General features: G+C 45.9%; 1 protein-coding gene across 1 annotated transcript; it reads right to left on the bottom strand.

The window, feature by feature from the left end:
- Window positions 1–10,868: 10,868 nt before the first annotated feature.
- LOC120478174 (uncharacterized) lies at window positions 10,869–16,652 on the bottom strand. Its single transcript, XM_089131948.1, has 7 exons — window positions 16,466–16,652; window positions 16,157–16,275; window positions 16,057–16,090; window positions 15,426–15,707; window positions 12,145–12,365; window positions 11,600–11,759; window positions 10,869–11,011 (listed from the first exon to the last, which is right to left on the bottom strand). The coding sequence occupies exons 1-7, from the start codon at window positions 16,650–16,652 to the stop codon at window positions 10,869–10,871; spliced, it is 1,146 nt and encodes a 381-aa protein (XP_088988074.1).
- Window positions 16,653–17,129: the final 477 nt, after the last annotated feature.

Raw genomic sequence — 17,129 nt, 5'->3', positions numbered from 1 at the left:
GACTTGATTCATGCAAATTTAGGTCGGGATGCACTAACCCAGGAGGAATTTTGTTTGCTTCCCCCATAGCTGTTCTAGCCTTTAAAAAGCAATTCTTTAATTTTTCCCATTGCTTAAACTTCGAGTGGTGTAACCTTGAAGATATTGGTTATGTTTATACGGTAACATTGCACATTAAGCAAGTTAGAAAAGAAAAATCCTTTCAACCCCTTTTTATTACCTACTGTCCGATATGGTCTCTTTTCTATTGTTATTCAGATGGTAGCCAGACACCAGGGCAGCAGTGGCTCAGCGGTTCATGTAGGTTGTCTACAAACCAAAAAGTTGGTGGTTCAATCCCCGGTTCCACCTGACCAAGTTTTGAGGTGTTCGTGAGCAAGACACCTAACCCCAGCTGCCCCCGACAAGCTGGATGGCACCTTGCATGGCTGACACCGCGTCAGTGTATGAATGACTGTATGAATGGGTGAATGTGAGGCAAATGTAAAGCGCTTTGGTGACCATTCGGTCCGTGAAAGCACTATATTTATGCAGTTCATTTATTCAGATGGTAGCTGTCTGGTACAGCGTCCATGGCTCATGCATCCAGGGGATTCAATACTAAATACTCAGATTTTCCCCATGGTCTTTTTCCGATCTGCATTTCTCACCTAATTTCTTTAATCTTTTTCTTAAGAACTCTAAGAATGATCCTCAAGGCTCTGTATCACATTATAAATTAGTAATCTAGTATGTCCCTTGTAATCTATGATTGATTTCTTTAATTCTCCTTCATTTATCCTAACTAACGAGCACTTCTCTCTAAGCCTAGTTCAGGACTCAAGTTTCTGCCCTCAAAAGCTGCTGCTTATTTTATACCTTTATACTGGTTAATCATTCCAGATTGGGGCAGACACCACAGCAGCTGAGCGAGGAGTGTCTACAGCTGCCATCAAAATGATGGGAAGATGGTCTTCCTCAGCTTTTGAATCCTACATAAGAACTGATTCTAAAATGATCATTTAAGCCCAGCAAGCTCTCCACCAATAATCCAGGTAAATCCTCTCGCAACTACTGGTGGTGGTGGTACTACGTTATCTACTGGAGCGCTATCTGATAAAGACCCTCCGTACTCGTCTCTGTGTTTGTGTTTTGTCCCGCGGTGTCTCCGCTCGTCTTCTGTCTTTATGCGATCCTCCTTGGCCACTAGTTTGGCCGTGGTCCATGCAGGCTATCATAGCTTTGTCAGTACGGTCCATCGTGGCCTGGTCTGTTTGGTCTAGTGGCCTTGTTTTGTGATTTCATCGCGACCTTCTGTGTGGCTTAGCAGCTCTGTCTCATAGGTTTGTCTTCATGTGGCTTTAGCAGTCGGTGTGGCTCCTAAGCGGTCTCGTCTCTGTGGTCTCCCATGGCCTTGTGGCCTACTGTGGCCTAGTGACCTCTAGTGGTCTTGGTTTTATGTGACTCTATGGCCGTGTCTATGATTAGCTCGCTATGTGTGGCCTACCATGGCCCGTGGTCATGCTGATCTCGTGTTAATGTGGTCTATTATGGCCTGTGGTCAAGCTGACCTTGTGTTTATGTGGTCTATCATGGCCTGCGGTCAAGCTGACCTTGTGTTTATGTGGTCTATCATGGCCTGTGGTCAAGCTGACCTTGTGTTTATGTGCTCTATCAAGGCCTGTGGGCAAGCTGACCTTGTGTTTATGTGGTCAAGCTGTCCTTGTGTTTATGTGGTCTATCATGGCCTGTGGTCAAGCTGACCTTGCGTTTATGTGGTCTATCATGGCCTGTGGTCAAGCTGACCTTGTGTTTATGTGGTCTATCATGGCTCGTTTCAGCAACCGCAGGACCCACGACTGGTGGGTATGTTTATTTACAGTTCTTTGGGGGTGGGCTCCGTCCTTGTGGAATTATTCTTCCACTTCTCTTTGTGTGTCGGCTGTGCCCCGTCTTCATCTCAGGCGGGACATGCAGATTCAGCTAACCTCGCTTTGCTCGCTAAGGACGGGGCCTACGCCAAAGAACTCATAAATTTATGCTTGCTGAGCTGTCAATAAATGTATTCTGCTTTTCAATTTATCTCCTGAGTCTTTCTGGTAGAAATGAAAGCTTTAGCTTAAGTTCTGTCAGGAAGACTCAGTCCTATCCAATCAGGTGTCAACAGTCACCGTATAAAAGATTAGGTACTTACACTTGTCTGAGTTTGCAGATGCTGACACTGCCATTCACCTCCATCCTCCCCAACCACCACCAAGTGGGTACCTTCCCCTCCATCCTCCCCATCACCACCACCAGGATGGTCCCTTCCTTACCTCCAGGGGGTCGGCTGCGCCCCCGCCTTCATCTCAGGCGGGACATACAGATTCGGCTAACCTCGCTTTGCTTGCTAAGGACGGGGCCTACGCCAAAAAACGTCTCAGGTTACGACTGTAACCTATGTTCCCTGAGAACAGGGAACGAGACAATACGTCGAATGACGCAATGGGGGAATGCCTCAGGCGTGACAGGTGTCTGAAATCAAATATCAACTCACAGTAATCAGGTTGACCGGCGACAGCCCGTACATCATCAGCTTGAATGATGAGGGCGTCAATCTGGATGTATAAGAAGGGCGCCTTGAAACCGTGACAACATCCTATCGTCTGAAGGGACTGTTGCAGGCAGGCCCCGAGGCATGGCAACGAGACGTATTGTCTCGTTCCCTGTTCTCAGGGAACATAGGTTACAGTCGTAACCTGAGACGTTCCCTTTCGAAGGGAACTCAAAATACGTCGAATGACGCAATGGGGAACGAAATACCCACTCCGCCATGCTGAGGGGAGTGCATGCCGAAAAGGCAGTGACAACTGTCAGAACCAGTAATTCCAAGGAACACTGAAACCACTCACCCTATGTTACATCGGGCTGTCAGTGACAGCACTCCCTACCGGTCATAGCCCAAGCTAATGAACCAAGAAAAACCAGAACGTAATAACGTGGGTAAATCGGGGCCAGCTCAAAAGCTTTAGGACCACAACTTCAAAATAGAAGGGGTCCCTTCTAGGGATTGTGGCTAGGGGGCCAAAGGGACCCCCAGCCAGTCACTATTCAGGAGAACACTCCTCCTGAAATGCCCCCAGGCTGGCCTGGTGATCTGTACTAAGACACACAGTCTGGCCATAGCCTGTCCGTCCAAGACAGAGCCTCTGGAAATTGCCTAGGAAAGGCATCCAAAAACTGAAGGCCCGCGAAGCTGGCAGAAACCATCAAGTTTCGGATCACAGAGACGGGATCCTCCGGAGAGTGTGACTCAACCTCAAAACAACGGGAATCGTACACTCAATCCACGAGTTTCCACCCAGTGCTCGCTTTGAGCACTGAGGAAGTAAGAGAGGGATCAAAATCAGGAAGGTCAATGAGACCTAAGACCTGATGACCCCCTGTGTGGGGAGCTCTGAAACATGAGGGCTCATGTCAGGAAGGCCGTACACTGTGCGGCCTGAAACCCAACGACCACAGCATGTGGAAGCTCATCCTTCAGGAAAGCCAGAGGCTAGAAACCTGACAGACCCACAATATGGGGCTACCTCGAAACAGGTCTAATGAGACCTAAAACCACCAGTTGTGGGAGATAGCTTGAACAAGGGAAGTGCCTGTCGTAATGTATTGCGACAAAGACACATCTAGAGTGGGACCCAAAGTGAAGAACCGGAGTCTGAACCACATAAGAAGGGACCGAAGCATACTGCGCATGACCCTCACCATAAGAAATGGATTTTAAAAAGTGCACAAGACATCTCGTCGGGTGACTTACCACAATAATAGGTGAAGTATGGGTTTGTGTACTTCACTCTGAATTCAGGAAAGCCTGTTGAGGCCTGTAACCTGGCAACCACAGTGTGTGGGAGTGGGAGCTCATGGCCAGGAAGGCCTGGTAAGGCCTGTAACCTGGCGACCACAGTATGCGGGAGCTCGTAACCTGGCGACCACAGTATGTGGGAGCTCATAACCAGGAAGGCCTAGTGAGGCCTGTAACCTGGCGACCACAGTGTGTGGGAGCTCGTGACCAGGAAGGCCTGGTAAGGCCTGTAACCTGGCGACCACATCCGGTGGCAGCTCGTACTCAGGAAGGTCAGGGAGACCCAGCCTGGTGTACCAGAAAAACCACACCAAGTGGGAGCTACTTCCAGAAGTTAGCTCTTAAGAACTCTTAAAGTGGGACCCGAGGAAAGACCGGGGTCTGAGCCACATAAGAAGGGACCGAAGCATACCGCGCGTGACCCTCACCATAAGGAATGGATTTTAAAAAGTGCACAAGACATCTCGCCGGGTCACTTACCACAATAATAGGTGAAGTATGGGTTTGTGTACTTCACTCTGAATTCAGGAAGGCCTTCACTCTGAATTCAGGAAGGCCTGGTGAGGCCTGTAACCCAGCAACCACAATATGTGGGAGCTCATAACCAGGAAGGCCTGTTAAGGCCTGTAACCTGCCGACCACAGTGTGTGGGAGCTCATGACCAGGAAGGCCTGTTAAGGCCTGTAACCTGGCGACCACATTGGGTGGGAGCTCATACTCAGGAAGGTCAGTGAGACCCAGCCTGGTGACCACAACCTGTGGGAGCTTACTCCACCAAGTGGAGGCTACTTCTTCCAAAAGTTAGCCAGAGAAGGGCGTCCCTGTAGCCTACTTAAGTGACAGGACGCCTCTTAAAGTGGGACCCAAGGGAAGACCGGGGTCTGACCCACATAAGAAGGGACCGAAGCATACCGCGCGTGACCCTTACCATACGAAATGGATTTTATAAAGTACACAAGATATCCCGTCATGTGATTTACCACAATAATAGGTGAAGTATGGGTTCGTGTACTTCACTCTGAATTCAGGAAGGCCGAACTTGAGGCCTGTAACCTGGCAGCCACAACAAGTGGGAACCCATAATCAGGAAGGCCTAACAAGGCCTAACACCCGATAGTCCCAATGCACGGGGAGCTCACATTCAGGAAGGCCGCTGAGGCCTGCAGCCTGACATGTGAAGACTCACCACTACAACTTAGCGACCACGAAAAGTGGGGGTTTCACATTCAGGAAGGCCTGGTGAAGCCTGCAACCTGACATGTGACAACTCATAACCAGGAAGGCCAATGAAGCCTGAAACCTGGTGACCACAGAGTGGGAGCAAAGTGCTCAGGAAAGGTGGTGAGGCTGTATTCTGGCTACCGCAGCATGTGGGAGCCCACATTCAGGAAGGCTGGGTGAGGCCTGTAAACTGACTACCACAGTATGTGGGAACTCATAACCAGGAAGGCCTGGTGAGGCCTGTAACCTGGCGACCACAATGTGTGGGAGCTCATAACCAGGAAGGCCTGGTGAGGCCTGTAACCTGGCGACCACAGTATGTTGGAGCTCATAACCAGGAAGGCCTGGTGAGGCCTGTAACCTGGCGACCACAATGTGTGGGAGCTCATAACCAGGAAGGCCTGGTGAGGCCTTTAACCTGGCGACCACAGTATGTGAGAGCTTGTATCCTGGTGACCAAAGTATGTGGGAGCTCATAACCAGGAAGGCCTGGTGAAGCCTGTAACCCAGCGACCACATCATGTGGGAGCTCATAACCAGGAAGGCCTGGTGAGGCCTGTAACCTGGCGACCACAATAAGTGGGAGCTCATAACCAGGAAGGCCTTGTGAGGCCTGTAACCTGGCGACCACAATAAGTGGGAGCTCATAACCAGGAAGGCCTGGTGAGGCCTGTAACCCGGCAACCACAGTATGTGGGAACTATAACCAGGAAGGCCCCTTTGAGGCCTGTAACGTAGCGACCACAATGTGTGGGAGCTCATAACCAGGAAGGCCTGGTGAGGCCTGTAACCTGGCGACCACAGTATGTGGGAGCTCATAACCAGGAAGGCCTGGTGAGGCCTGTAACCTGGCGACCACAGTATGTGGGAGCTCATAACCAGGAAGGCCTGGTGAGGCTTGTAACCTGGCGACCACAGTATATGGGAGCTCATAACCAGGAAGGCCTGGTGAGGCCTGTAACCTGGCGACCACAATGTGTGGGAGCTCATAACCAGGAAGGCCTGGTGAGGCCTTTAACCTGGCGACCACAGTATGTGGGAGCTTGTATCCTGGTGACCAAAGTATGTGGGAGCTCATAACCAGGAAGGCCTGGTGAAGCCTGTAACCCAGCGACCACATCATGTGGGAGCTCATAACCAGGAAGGCCTGGTGAGGCCTGTAACCTGGCGACCACAATAAGTGGGAGCTCATAACCAGGAAGGCCTGGTGAGGCCTGTAACCTGGCGACCACAATAAGTGGGAGCTCATAACCAGGAAGGCCTGGTGAGGCCTGTAACCCGGCAACCACAGTATGTGGGAACTATAACCAGGAAGGCCCCTTTGAGGCCTGTAACGTAGCGACCACAATGTGTGGGAGCTCATAACCAGGAAGGCCTGGTGAGGCCTGTAACCTGGCGACCACAGTATGTGGGAGCTCATAACCAGGAAGGCCTGGTGAGGCCTGTAACCTGGCGACCACAGTATGTGGGAGCTCATAACCAGGAAGGCCTGGTGAGGCTTGTAACCTGGCGACCACAGTATATGGGAGCTCATAACCAGGAAGGCCTGGTGAGGCCTGTAACCTGGCGACCACAATGTGTGGGAGCTCATAACCAGGAAGGCCTGGTGAGGCCTTTAACCTGGCGACCACAGTATGTGGGAGCTCATAACCAGGAAGGCCTGGTGAAGCCTGTAACCCAGCAACCACAGCATGTGGGAGCTCATAACCAGGAAGGCCTGGTGAGGCCTGTAACCTGGCGACCACAATCAGTGGGAGCTCATAACCAGGAAGGCCTGGTGAGGCCTGTAACCCGGCAACCACAGTATGTGGGAGCTCCCACAGATGTCTCTCCGTGGCCACCATAGCACTGACGGAACAGCAGATTGCTTGGTGGCCCGGAGTCCCGCAGCAGATCAGTCTGGTAGGCCTGAGGACCACAAGGGCGTGCAGAACCGCACCTGCCTGACCTGCTGCCGTGTACGCTCTGTCATTCAAGCATGAAGATGTCTTGAGCAGCTTGGATGACAGGGTCAGAGCTCTTAGTGAAGAGGACCAACCAGAGACGAGATAGTTAGCCAACGTCTCGTCCACTGGCGGCATCGACACATATCCGTGCTCCATGGCTCCCTCCACAGCAGCGAAACTAGCCCGCTGATGTAGATAGAGACCTGAGGAGAACGGATTCTTCCATACCCTCTCAATCCCAGCGTGGAGATCAGAAAGGAATGGAAGACTCATCCGGGCTGGTGGCTTATGGGTGGGGAGGAACCAGCCATCCAAAATACCATGAGCGGGTTCCTCCCAGACGCGCCTCCACTGCAACTGCAATCTGTCTGTGGCGCGCCCCATAATGTCAACCAGCTAGCGTACACTGGGCAGGAGGGCTGAAATGGTTCGGTCTCAACCAAACTGACACCCTTTTCTATATATATATATATATATATATATTACAGCCAACTCCTGCCCTGCCGAAGAGAACAGTTACAGATTCACCAAAGAGAGAGAGCGCTCATTTTCTCTCTTCTTAGATGTTCATCATTAATCTTTAACTCACCCTCGTCAGCTGGTAGATCATCCGCGAGGTTAACGCCCCTCTCCCGATAATCTGCCAGCTCCACCTGAAAGCTCCACGAGCTCAACCGCCACTGAGCCTCAGCCCGAGCGGGAACCGGAACCGCGGGGTTCAGATGCCGCGCCCACTTCCCTCGAGAAGTGGGTCAGACAAGAGCAGAGAGTTCTGAAAGGAAAACTCTCAGTTCGCGCAAAAAACTCCCTCGAGAGCTTCCCGCGAATGCTCTTCTCTCAGGCAGAACACGCACAGATCGTGTGAATCCTCCAGTGTCAAATATCTGGACACAAGTCGGCACACTCGCGCAAAGTGTTTCTCCACGTCTCTGCGCGCTTAATCGTTGATACTATCACACAGACAAACAGTCCCTGAAGACGAAAAGATGTTGTCACGGTTTCAAGGCGCCCTTCTTATACATCCAGATTGACGCGCTCATCATTCAAGCTGATGATGCACGGGCTGTCGCCGGTCAACCTGATTACTGTGAGTTGATATTTGATTTCAGACACCTGTCACGCCTGAGGCATTCCCCCATTGCGTCATTCGACGTATTGTTGAGTTCCCTTCGAAAGGGAACTCATAAATTTATGCTTGCTGAGCTGTCAATAAATGTATTCTGCTTTACAGTTTATCTCCTGAGTCTTTCTGGTAGAACTGTATTCTAAAGTGTTTCCAAGAAAAATTATTGGAATAATTCTGGATATTAAATTATCAATTTGGTTTTAACCATTCATCAGAGACCAGGGATTCATTCTGGATCAAATTGGATCACTGAGATTCGGTTAAGAGCAGAGTGTTTGTCCCTGTAAGAGAACTCTTCAGCTAAATGCATTCACATCTGCCATTCAAAACACAAGACAAAAACAGAGAGACAGAGACAATTGCACATACAGTTCAACCAAGGCAGGATGGAAGCATTTAGTGTGTGAGATCACATGCATTGCTGTGGTTGGACTGTGTGTTATCCAGACATATTAGGAGTGCTCTGGTTGTGGATTCTGACAGTGCACTGGAAAGAATGGATATGTTTAATCGTCCATTTGAAAAAGGAGGCAGAGGAATCTGATGCTGGCAGAGCAGTGGGAAACCCACAGGCCTTTGGCCCTCTGTCAGAAAGGATCAAATATGTGTGCCATTATCCGTGCACATGTGTGCCAAAAGAGGGAGAGAGAGGCAGATACATAAAAATGGTTGTATGTCACACTGAGGTGCACTTTTGTTAATGAGTGAAGTCATGGCCTCAGGATTTGTACTGACAGTGTTTAGACTAGTGAGTCAGAGGCTAGTATTGTGAGAATGCAAAGAGCAGTGGTTTGAAATTTGAATGGTGAAAGCTGTTAAAATGAGTTGGAAATTCATAATATGGTCATAATAAGGGTCATAAAAAGTCATAATCCTACAATACTAAGACACAATTTTTGTGGGAATGATCAGAGCTGGGAACATATTTTGGGGTTGTTGGGAGTATGTTTATGCATAAAATGGGATACCAAATGGAAACTCCAAAAAGCTTATTTTGGCCAAAACTCTTATATTTAACAGAAAAAGAAGTCCTTGGTTCTGATGATGTTTACTGAACTTAGACAGTAGTTGTTCTGAGCATAGATCATGTGTTATAACTAAAATGGTTCAAAAATGTTTACAATAATTTTCAAAAATATAACTAGGGGTATCATACTATGGAATTACATTTGTGGCAATAATAATGAATGTAACTTTTCAAGAAACAAATGCAAATATAATTTGAAACTGAATAAAATATTTGTGAAACTGAAGAAAAAAAATCGCTGTTTTCACATCTTTCTGATCTGAACTTACAAATGCGCTCCCATAATTTTAATTTATGCTTCTAAATTTTTCGTTTATGCTCCCTGAGTTTTCGTTCGCCAAACTGACACATATCTCTTGCGGGGTTGTGGCTAGCAGCAGTGTTCTCATTGGCTACTGAGTTTTTGATTGAAAGCTTCTTGACCTGGAAGTGAAGACGTTAGTGTTGTGTTTAACGTTACATGTAGCGATGTAAGCGTCTGCACAGCTTACAGCGTCTTCACAGATGCAAGCACAGCTTTCTATTTATTTTTAGTGATTTATTCTGCAGCTACTACTTTATCAACAGAAGCTTTTAGGAGTGCAAGAGATCTATTCAGTCTATTGAGGTGTAATTGTACATTAAAGTCCTGTATATTACCAGCTAGAAATTTAACGTTCCCAGAATGTTCTGAGAACGTCCCCGCTGGTGTTAAGGACGTTGTCTGGTAACGTTCCCACAACGTTCCCAGACAGTCATGATGTTGAATTCTTTAAAGGGTTTGGGGACGTTATTTGGAGGACCTTCAGGGAACATTCAGTGTGTTCTGGGAACGTTTAGAGGACAATATTTAAGTCAGAAATCCAATGTTTCCAAAACATTCTGAGAACGTGCCGCTGGTGTCAGGAACGTCACATGGTAATGTTCTCACAACATCCTGAACGTTCCCTGAAGGTCCTCCAAATAACATCCCCAAACGCTTTAAAGAACTCCACATCGTGACTGTCTGGGAACGTTGTGGGAACGTAAAATTTCTAGCTGGGTAGCGCTTTCGTTAGCAAGATTATTTATTGAGAAACACAAGCTGTTGGTAGCATGCAGTCCTCATCAAGTCAAGTCTTAGCCAAATGTATACCCAGCTAGCAAACTGACTCCAGACCGGATCCGCCACGGAGGTACCACAAGCTCCGGAACGGATCCGCAAAACGGGTCCGGAATGGAGTCCACTTGCACAGCGCAACGGATCCGGAACAGATAAGGATTGCGGATCCAGACCAGATCCGCGGCAGACCCGACCCGTATCCGCTGATAAAGCAGCTTATCCGCCGCGGATCCGATCTGGACCCGTTTATGAAGCAGCGTGTCCGCTGCGGATCCGATCCGGATCCGTTCATTTCAGTCAGGAAACCTTTCAGATCCCAATTACTGGCCAAAACTATATATTTAAAATCTAATGGTGGTTTAGATAAAATTAGATAGACTGGATTGCTTTATAAAAGCTTGAATAGTGTAGCTGCCTTTATTAATATGAAAAAAAAACACGAAATCATTAAACAATAATTTTAGCAAGTAACAATAAAAAAATAGGCTATTACAGACTATAAATGTATTTACTATTTTTAAAAAAAATAGTTTTTATCATGTACACATTGAATAGACATTACAGAAATAATGAAATCAACCATGAATTGTACCAAGAACATCATTTTATTTAGTGAAAAACATTACACTAAAATGATAAAGTATTCACTACTGTTCGGTCAAGGTTTGCTGACAGGGGGGACGGCTCCTTGAGCTTCCCCTATCTGATGCCAGGTTGAACCAACGGATTACACGTTTTGTAATGTCGTCATCGGTGGCGGCACGGGAGACATGGCTCTTTCTCACAGCACCTGTAATACACAAGCAGATTTTTACATTAAATGTCATGAAATCACATTGAAGCTATGAGGTTGTTGTTTTTTTAGAGGATAGACAATACTTTTTTAACTTATATAAGTTAATAAGTTAATGAGTATATAAGTTAATATATAAGTTTCCAAAATCATTTCAGTGTTCAAGTCGTAACAGGGTGAAAGGCACTTCTGCCTCCGCTTTGCGGTCCTATACCTGCTATAACCACGCTATGTAAGATTACAAGATCAGGCGCGTTTCTGTAGTTAATGAGACAAAAGAAAACTACAAATTTGACTTGCTTTACATCAAGCGTTACAATAGTCATTATTTAGTTTTTAGCAACATATTATACCTTTTCTGTTCATTCCAAAGCAGGTGCTGGATAAACAGCGAGCGTGCATGCAAGCTGTGGTAGGCTAAATTATTTAGTTCCTTGGTGTTGCTTTAAAACAAAAGTGTACTGACATCTGATATATTTAGGTCACTTAATAATATTTAAGACCTTTGTAACGAAATCCAAGACTTTGTATACCAAATTCAAGGCTTTTAAGATCCGCAGGTACCCTGTTTATACATTTACTTACACAGGAGTAACTTCTTTGACTCCATCTGGTTGAAAGATTTTTTCCCATTCATGCCCTTCCAGTTGATTCTCCTCGCAACATCGTCATGGAACATACGGGAAAGGATGTTCCATGTGACACGTTTCGTGTCATGGCCCCCAATAGTTGCCAGGGAGGAAATCTAAAATGTGACAAAAATCTGTTATTTATTATGGGCATAAGAATAAGACTGGAAGACCATTCAAAAAGATGATAAAATGTCTAATAAAAATATTTTGCTAAAAACGTTCAAAATAATTAACTATAACAAAATCCCAAGGTCATTAACATCCCAAGGTCATTTTAAAGTGCCCCTAATATGGCTTTTAAATGTTTCCTTTCATGCAATGTGTAAAATACAAAAATGTGAAATGTAAATGTTCTACAAAGTTGTACATGCATGATAAATAAAGTAATTTTCTCCCAAATGAAATAATCGAACAAAATTAGGAAATATCAACATACTTTAACAGTAAAACACTATGTAATGTAAACTTATCTTAGTGAGATTGGGAAAAACAACTCACCACACTAAACTTCAGTTGATTATTTGCAGGATTTTTGAGCCATTCCTCAAAATTCTCAACCTCTGTCATGGATGTTAATGGAAACACAACTGGGTTTTCAAGCATTTCCATGTCTTGGCCTGCTGGATTCAACTTGCTCGTCAAGTAATTTACTTTAGTTATAAGTTGCTCTTGTTGATGCTTTATTAGTTCCAGCAGGCTTAATATGTGGACTTCTGCAGCTGTAAAAAAAGAAAGAAAAAAGTTTGTAATATATAAATAAAATTATTTTTGCATCGGTCAACTCATTAAGGCCCAATTCACTGAACAGATGAGAAATATATAGTGTATTTTTTTATATAGATTCCTTAAACCCACACTGTGGAACTCTTCAACCTTTATAATATATTACCAAAACCCATTGAGATGGTACATCGACTTATAATAGATTGAATGACACGTCTGCCATAGCCTGAAGGTGTGTCACGGTTCATGAATCGGCTGTCTCAGGCTGATGTGTCTGTGTGAGTGTAATTGTGTGGGTGTGGTTACTCGTTGTGTTGATTAGTGTCACCAGCTGCCATTCATTTCAGTTCCTATATATACCCAGGATTTTCTCCCTCTTGTTGTCAGATCGTTGTGGTTGTCATTCGGTGTGTTCCTGTGCTCGTGCCTCGTCTGTGTCTCATCTGGATTTCATCAGTTCTTCGTGTTACCTGGATTTCGTCAGTTCTTCGTGTCTTCTGGATGTTCCACTTCCCTGGGTTTCACTCGAGCACGTCATCACCTGTTCTCCCACTGCGTCCCCCACGCCGCCCGTCCTCCCACCACCAGCGCCTGCAGCAGCGGGGAGATCAGAGCCACGCCTACCCACACCTGAGGGATATTCCGGTGAGCCTGAGTTTTGCAGAGCATTTCTCACTAGATGTTCTATGCACTTTGCCTTACAGCCACACACTTTCCAGAGCGAAGAGGCGAAGGTGGCATTTGTGTTAACCCTGCTGTCAGGAAGAGCATCGCTTTGGGGGACGGCGGTGTGGGAGAACAAGGACGACTGCTGCACCTCGTTCCAGGCACTCTCCGAGGAGATGAAGAGAGTTTTCGACCGTGCAGTGGCGGGTAAGGAGGCGGCCAGATTACTCGCCGAGCTGCGACAAGGAGAAGGCTCGGTGGCGGACTTTTCCATCCGGTTCCGCACCCTGGCCGCAGAGTGCCGTTGGAACGAGGCGGCGCAGTGGGATATGTTCCTGCATGGGTTGGCTGACCGCGTTCAAAGAGAGATCTACGCTATGGATTTACCTGAGACACTGAATGGACTGGTGGAACTTGCGCTGAGAGTGGACGCTCGACTGAATCGTGTAGCCAGACTGACGCGCCCCAGCCGCCCAGTGTTCGGCGCAGAGGACCACCAACCCGGTGGTGCGAGCGCGGTCAGCCCCCCAAACGACCACGAACCCATGCAGGTGGGGAGAGCTCGGCTTTCCCGGGAGGAGAGGGAGAGGCGGAGATCCCAAGGACTCTGTCTCTACTGTGGCCGGGCGGGCCACTTCATCCACTCCTGCCCGGTAAAAGAGCAAGCCCGGTAGTAAGTATGAGGCTACTATCGGGTGGGATCTCCGCCGAGAAGACCTCATCAACATCAACCCTCCTCCCGGTAAGACTGAGATGGCGACAATCAACGCACTGCACCAGCGCACTTCTGGATTCGGGAGCGGAGGGTAATTTCATGGACTTCAGACTAGCACATAGACTTCAGATCCCCGTCACACCCCTCTCGCACTCGATTATCGTCAACGCACTCAATGGTCAAGAACTTCCCCGCATCACTCACGTTACTGAAGACATTACCCTCATCACTTCCGGAAATCACACTGAACTCATTTCATTTTTTCTCATGGACTCACCACTTGCACCAGTGGTTTTGGGTCACCCGTGGCTTTCCAGACACAACCCCCGGGTCGACTGGTGCACTAACACTGTTTCCACATGGAGTAACCACACCCACACAATTAAACTCACACAGACACATCAGCCTGAGACAGCCGATTCATGAACCGTGACAAGGTGTCTGTATCGCTTTTACTAGCACTTTGTAACTTCGGGTTTCGGGTAGGAACCCGAGCACAAAAAGAACTACAAAATTCGACCGCTTTACGGCATACGTCACTTCCCCCACCACCCCACTTCCACCCCAAAAATCAACTCACGTTTGATTGCCATTTTTTTTTCGTCATGGCCAGACAACAGCTACAAGGAAGAAGGCAACGGTTTTATCAGAGGAAGCTAAAAAAGAAAAGGGTCTGGCGTGAGCTAAAAGAGGAAGAGTGCTCGACCGATGCGAACGCTTGTCTGAACACAAATGCCGTTTCCAAGGTAACCCAGATAAATTCATATAAGCAGTGTAGTATTTTCTGGTATTCCGGCCACAACCGATGGTGTTATGAATGTAATAAAATGCCCACAGCCCAGTGTTAATTCTACACACAAACACAGCCCGCCTCAGTGCAGGGCTCGCACTAGAAAGATGGGCTCATGTTAAATGTAACGTTACATTAAATGTAGTGAACGTGCCCACAACTCAGTAGTACCCACAAACACTACACACCACATGTCCCACGGTTTCTGTAAAAATAAACCAACACACATACAGTCAGCTCAGACCGACGGTGTTTTCAGTGCAGTGAATGTGCCTGTCGTTCCGTGCCCACATTCACTCACAGACATAAGCCCCACAGGGCTCACCCCGCTCTCTCTCTCTCAGCAGACTGCTATAAGGGAATCGAGTGCGGCAAGGCTGCCCGGCCCGCCTCAAACACTGCAAGCACACACAATCTAAAGACACGGGAGGCTGACCGGTTGACTGTTTGTTGACTTTAATTTGTGACAGTGCTGCGGAGCTTGTGGCCTCTAGGGAAGCTAGACGTGAAAGTTACTGGTTGAGTGCCACTAGTGGCCAAAAGTTCCACAGTGTGGATTTATAGAATTTAATTTAGGATTCTAATCACATATAAGTATTGATCAGAGAACACAAACAGAAGCTCAACTAAATGATTGATTAAGTGATTATCATTTTAACCATTATACAGCATGCCAAAAAATGTAAGTTTTCATTAAATAAAAACTAGATTAAAATGCCCATAAGTTTAGTTGACTAAAAAAAGAACTAAACAAAAACAGGATAAGTTTGAGTAAATATGATAAAAGTTAAATAGTAAATTTGACACAGGACTAAGTATGCATACAAATAAAAAAGCTGACAAAATAAACTATTTGAGTCTTGTATCTAATGACATATTGCTCACCAGAGCAGGCAATACTGTCTGATCCACATCTTCCCCCCCGCCAGGTAGGTCTGTAGACCCTGCTTGCAGAAGGGGTTTGCTCTTCTGCTGGTATCTGTGAACAGTGAGGCGGTGAAATTGGTGGAGGTGGTGAAATGGGTGGAGGTTGAGAAATGGGTGGAGGTGGAGCAGATGTGCCGCTACTCAGGATAAAAGGTGGTGGTGCGATAACAGGAGCTGATGGTTGTGTTAAAAGTTTGCCTCTCTTTTTATGAGCATCTTCCTCCTCGCTCTCATCAGAGTCTCAGAAGAAATGACTATAAATTAGGGTGGAAAAAAACAAGCAGTAAACATCTTATTAATTATTAATAATAATAAAAAATCTAAAGCCTTTCTGATGCTCAAACAGTAGAGTGTTGGCGCTTGCAATGCTAAGGTCATGGGTTTGATTCGCAGGGAAAGCAAGAACTGATGTAAATGTAAATGGATACCTTCAAATGCATAGTAAGTTGCTTTGGACAAAAACATCTGTCATAAACATTTTCACTGGCCTAAGAACTTAAGTTGTAAATCAGTGAAATTGGTTGAGAATGGTTTCTCTGAGAAACCAGAAAACATACTGTCCATTTAACTCTATTTCAGCTGGCTTTACGTGTGGTGGTTGTCGGGTTCATCATATCATAACACTAAATTATGTTTGAGAATATATAGAGGCCAAAAAGATAATGTAAAATATAAAGGATAACTTATACTAACATCGGCTTTGGCCTTCTTTTTGGCTGAATCTCCTCCTCTTCCTCTTCAGACTGTAGATCTGATGTGTTGCACTTTAGAGCTTTCTTCAAAACTTGTCGTGCCACAAAGTAGGTACCTAAAAATTAAATAGTCTATAGTTTAAACTTAAGTAGACCTTCAAATTAATAAAGTAAAAAAAGAACAGAACTATAGACAACAGAACAATGAGACAATGGAATTAAAAGGGTTCTTCCCATATAACATATTGCCAAAATACTTTGATATTTGCTTACAACAGCCATTTAGGTTATTTAAAATGAAAATACTACAGGATTTAATAACTCTGGCATCATATTTTCTCCAGTCAGGTCCAGGTTCCTCAGAATTTTTCACTGCTCTGTTCACTCTCTCATCATTTTTGTAGTTTGGCCAGTAGGTAACTCCATCACTGTACCAATTTTGTGGCACCACTGCTACGGTTTTGTTTAGCAGGAACTCAATTAAGTGAAACATCCTAAAACGAGAAGTAACAAACAGCACCAGAGAAATTTAACTTCCCATTTCAAGAACAGGTCAGTACATCTACCTTGGTTATTTCATACAGTGCATGGTGTAATTGCATATTGGTCACTTTTAAATAAAAAAGAGCTGGTCCAAAAAAAAAAAAAATAAGATATGTTCAAAAAATCAGAATTGGGCATCAAGACCTGCAGTGTAAACGTGGCCTCATTGAACTCAATTGAATCAACAATGAACTGTCAACTTACTGTGAAGTTGCTTTGAAACAATATATATTGTATATAATGCTATATAAACAAACATGACTTAGAACACATTGAACAAGCAACTTACAGTAAAGTACTTACAGTTAATTATTATCCAGCTTCAGACTGCAGTGTTTGTGATGATGCATGGTAATGTCAATGTCAATGTATCTGGTCCTAATTCTATATAAACACCTGTCATCAAAACTAAAGTGCAACCGCATCA

Source organism: Pimephales promelas, chromosome 1 (genome assembly GCF_988280905.1).
Source record: "Pimephales promelas chromosome 1, fPimPro1.hap1.1, whole genome shotgun sequence".
In the NCBI taxonomy this organism is placed as follows: domain Eukaryota; kingdom Metazoa; phylum Chordata; class Actinopteri; order Cypriniformes; family Leuciscidae; genus Pimephales; species Pimephales promelas.
The sequence above is the reverse complement of the archived record's forward strand: the minus strand, read 5'-3'. Positions and strand labels throughout refer to the sequence as shown.